Source organism: Limulus polyphemus, unplaced genomic scaffold (genome assembly GCF_000517525.1).
Source record: "Limulus polyphemus unplaced genomic scaffold, Limulus_polyphemus-2.1.2 Scaffold97, whole genome shotgun sequence".
Classification (NCBI taxonomy): Eukaryota; Metazoa; Arthropoda; class Merostomata; order Xiphosura; family Limulidae; genus Limulus; species Limulus polyphemus.
The window spans coordinates 27,522-30,849 of NW_013665707.1; the positions used below are offsets into that span (position 1 = coordinate 27,522).

The 3,328-nt window shown below is 30.6% G+C and overlaps 1 protein-coding gene across 1 annotated transcript in view; it reads left to right on the forward strand.

Annotated features, from left to right (window-relative positions):
* LOC106469505 (WW domain-containing adapter protein with coiled-coil homolog) overlaps positions 1-3,328 on the forward strand; it is a 57,457-nt gene that overhangs the window by 17,093 nt on the left and 37,036 nt on the right. The window contains exons 4-5 of the mRNA XM_013930008.2: positions 212-378; positions 865-995. Of these exons, the coding sequence (XP_013785462.1) occupies positions 212-378; positions 865-995 (298 nt within the window). The remainder of the gene's footprint in view (positions 1-211; positions 379-864; positions 996-3,328) is intronic.

The following is a 3,328-nucleotide window of genomic DNA, read 5'->3' on the forward strand; positions in this document are numbered from 1 at the left end:
TAAATTTAAGGTTAAGTAAGTAAGTTAACTAACGGAAAAGTAACTTAGTACTATAATTAATTTATTACCTTTTACGTTTAGTTGTGTGTGTGTGTGTGTGTGTATATATATATATATATATATATGTGTGTGTGTGTGTGTATATTTAAATATGTTGTATGTGGGTGTGAAGAGTATTTCAAGATTAGTGACATCCAATTTTTGAACTCAGATTCTGCAAGATCCCCAGCACTCAGAGATCGCAGAAGCAGTGGAAGCAGTTCCAGTACGGGAAACAAAACATACCATATGCCACCATCATCCAATTCAACCCCATCCCGCAGACCAGATGCTTCTGCTGGTGGTACTCACCGTAATAATGACAGGATTAATGCAGAGGTTACCTTTCACTTTATATTATATAATATATTAAGTACTTTAAGTTTTAGCACCATTGCATCAAAGTTATGTTCATAGTTTTATGTTTGGCATATTGTGTATGCTTCACAAGATTGCCTATTAGTTGCTTATGTAATTCTAAACAGAAAAATACAAGACTTGTGGTCCTTATGCCTGTAGAATGTAATGAAGTGATAATTGTTTTTCTTTTTTTGGGTCACTTATTCTATTTTTTCAACATAATGTCTGTTGGTGTACAAAAGTTTATTGATTTATGGTTTTCATTGAACTTTTGTGTATGGTTAATTCTTATGAAAAATGGTATTTCTGTTACTTTAACTTCTTTATATTGTGGTATATGACAAATATTTTAAATGAGAACATATCTGCTATATATATATGTGTGTATAATTCATGCTTTTTCAAATTGAAATATTGATAATGTACTTTTTACCATCATTTATTTATTTTTTTCATTTCTGGTAGGAAAAGGAAAGACGACTTCAAATTGGTGACTGGTCAGAACACATCAGCTCCTCAGGGAAGAAGTATTATTACAATTGCAAAACAGAAGTTTCACAATGGGAGAAACCTAAGGAATGGAGTGAATGGGAAAAGTTGGTTTTTGACTTTCTAATAGTTTTTGCACTAATACATAGAGAGGTTGAGTATGTTATATTAACTCTCTTGCTATGGGCTCAGTTAAATCTGCTGATTTCGTGAACCTCAAATTGACCTTTATAGTTTCCATACTATAACTTCTAATATGTTTTGTGTGTCTTCATGAAATTTCACAAGTTTCAGTAATCATTAAGAATCATTTGTAGACAAGAATCAGAATTTTTAATGAAGTATTTTCATTAAAATTTCTCCATTAATATATGGAGTCAAAGTGTTTTCTGCTTTGAGTGCAAAATGATTTTTATGTTGAGATTAAAAATACTTTTCTTCATCTAAAAATCTCAAATTTCATTTGCATAATTTATAAAACTTCCTAAATATATTTGAAACGTTTTTTATTCAGTAAACTTTTGTATTTGTTCTGTTATTTTCTCTACCCTAATTCTATACAAGGTCTAACTTCGTAACCACCATAAAAAACAAAACAAAATAAATCTAAATTATTGTAAATGGCTTTAGACTCATGACAGTGTACATCTATTTATATGTAAATTTTATTTTTCTATTGTCCCTTGAACTGTGCCTAACTAATATTTGTGCTACATGAGTTGTAAATCACTTGGCAAACGTTACCCTATCAAAATACATGACACATGGGTTACTTGCGAGTGCATCTTGTGAAAAAATTTTGTTACTAGTATTATTTGTTTTACTTAATTTAACCTTATCTAATTTTAAAAGTTTCTAGTTTTTACATTTTAGTCACTTTTATAATAATAAGTAATAAACATGAACTAAAGTACTTCTCTGGGTCTCCTTTGTTTGTTTGTTTTTTGTTTTTTTGCTGTCAACTGCCCATGATATTTAAACCTACTTTTTTATACTAATGGTAATACTGCACTAAATAATTTTTAATTTAATTAATTGATATACCAAAGAATACAGAATAATAACATGCAAGAAGCAGACAATGTCCCATGGTTATCAAAAGTTTTCTGGATTTCTAACTGTTCAATAAGAACTGTTAAAAATGCAGCTAAACTTGTCTGTGTTTCCTGTAGGAATAAAGTTTGAACTGGAAATGATATAAACAATTCTCTGTACAGAAAACAATGTAATATATTACATCATTTGAGAGATTAAAACCTTGGCTTTTTATTGATTATAACTAACATAGTAATAAATGTCAGAGAGAGCTATTGACAATTTCTGAAAGAGAGAATATGGCAAGAGGGATCTGATTTTCTACTTTATGGCTGTCTAACCAAATAAGGTCGAAAACTATAAAAATTATGCTTTGCCTGAGTGATGTAAACATTATTATGAGTAGTTTAGATTACATTTTGTACTTCCTGGAGGGGGTGGTAAATAAATTAGAGAAGAGGGAATATAGAAGAGAATTTAGAACAAATGTCACAATTCTCATACAAAGGGAAAATCAGGATTTTTTATTTTAATATTGCCTTATAAAAGTAAGAACTTAAAACTTGTATTAATATTGGGATTATTAGCTATGTTTTATGCCAAATTTATTTGTAAACCATGATAATAAAGTAGTCTAATTAAAATTTTGAATGTAACTCACTAAAACCACATGATATTTGCAGAAAAAGATGCCCATAGTGAAAGTGTTAAAATAATTTCAGAACATCACCACATTGTTACAGTCCATGTCACCACTGTGTCATATCATACTCTGGTGATCATGCATCTTAACAATAGCCCTGCATCATAGTTTCCATCACAAAGTGCTCTGTCATAAGACTCGTATCCAAAGCACACTATACCTCCCTGCTGCCTTTCCATAATCTATATAGTATATGAAAACAATGGTTATCCAGTGTCTGTTTCAACAGTATGATCACACAGAACTCCAGAATTATTGTGTCTGGCAACTTAGCTGGTATTTATTTTCTATGGAATAAATACCTGGTTCATTATGCAGCTGTTTGAAGTATGTCAAGGGTGAAAGGGAGGTATGACTAGAAGCCTTATTTTGGTCGACCAGACTCGTGTTTGCTTTGTTTCCAGACAGAGGTCCTTCTTGATTATGTTGCCTACTATAACCTGTGGCACATGGATGGCTTTTGCGACTGACCTTTGTGTTTGTGGATTCTCACCTGTTAAAATATTCTGCACTTTGCTTACCACAGTTGATGTATTATTAATATCTTCACTTGTATGAAAATGCAAAGGCAATCTTGAATGGGTGTAAACAAAACTGTAATTAGCTAAATAAACATCCTGAAGAAAACAAAAAGTACAATTAAATTTTTCTTACCAAAAAATATATCTATTAACTGTTTTATTTGCTTTTAATAACTAGTAT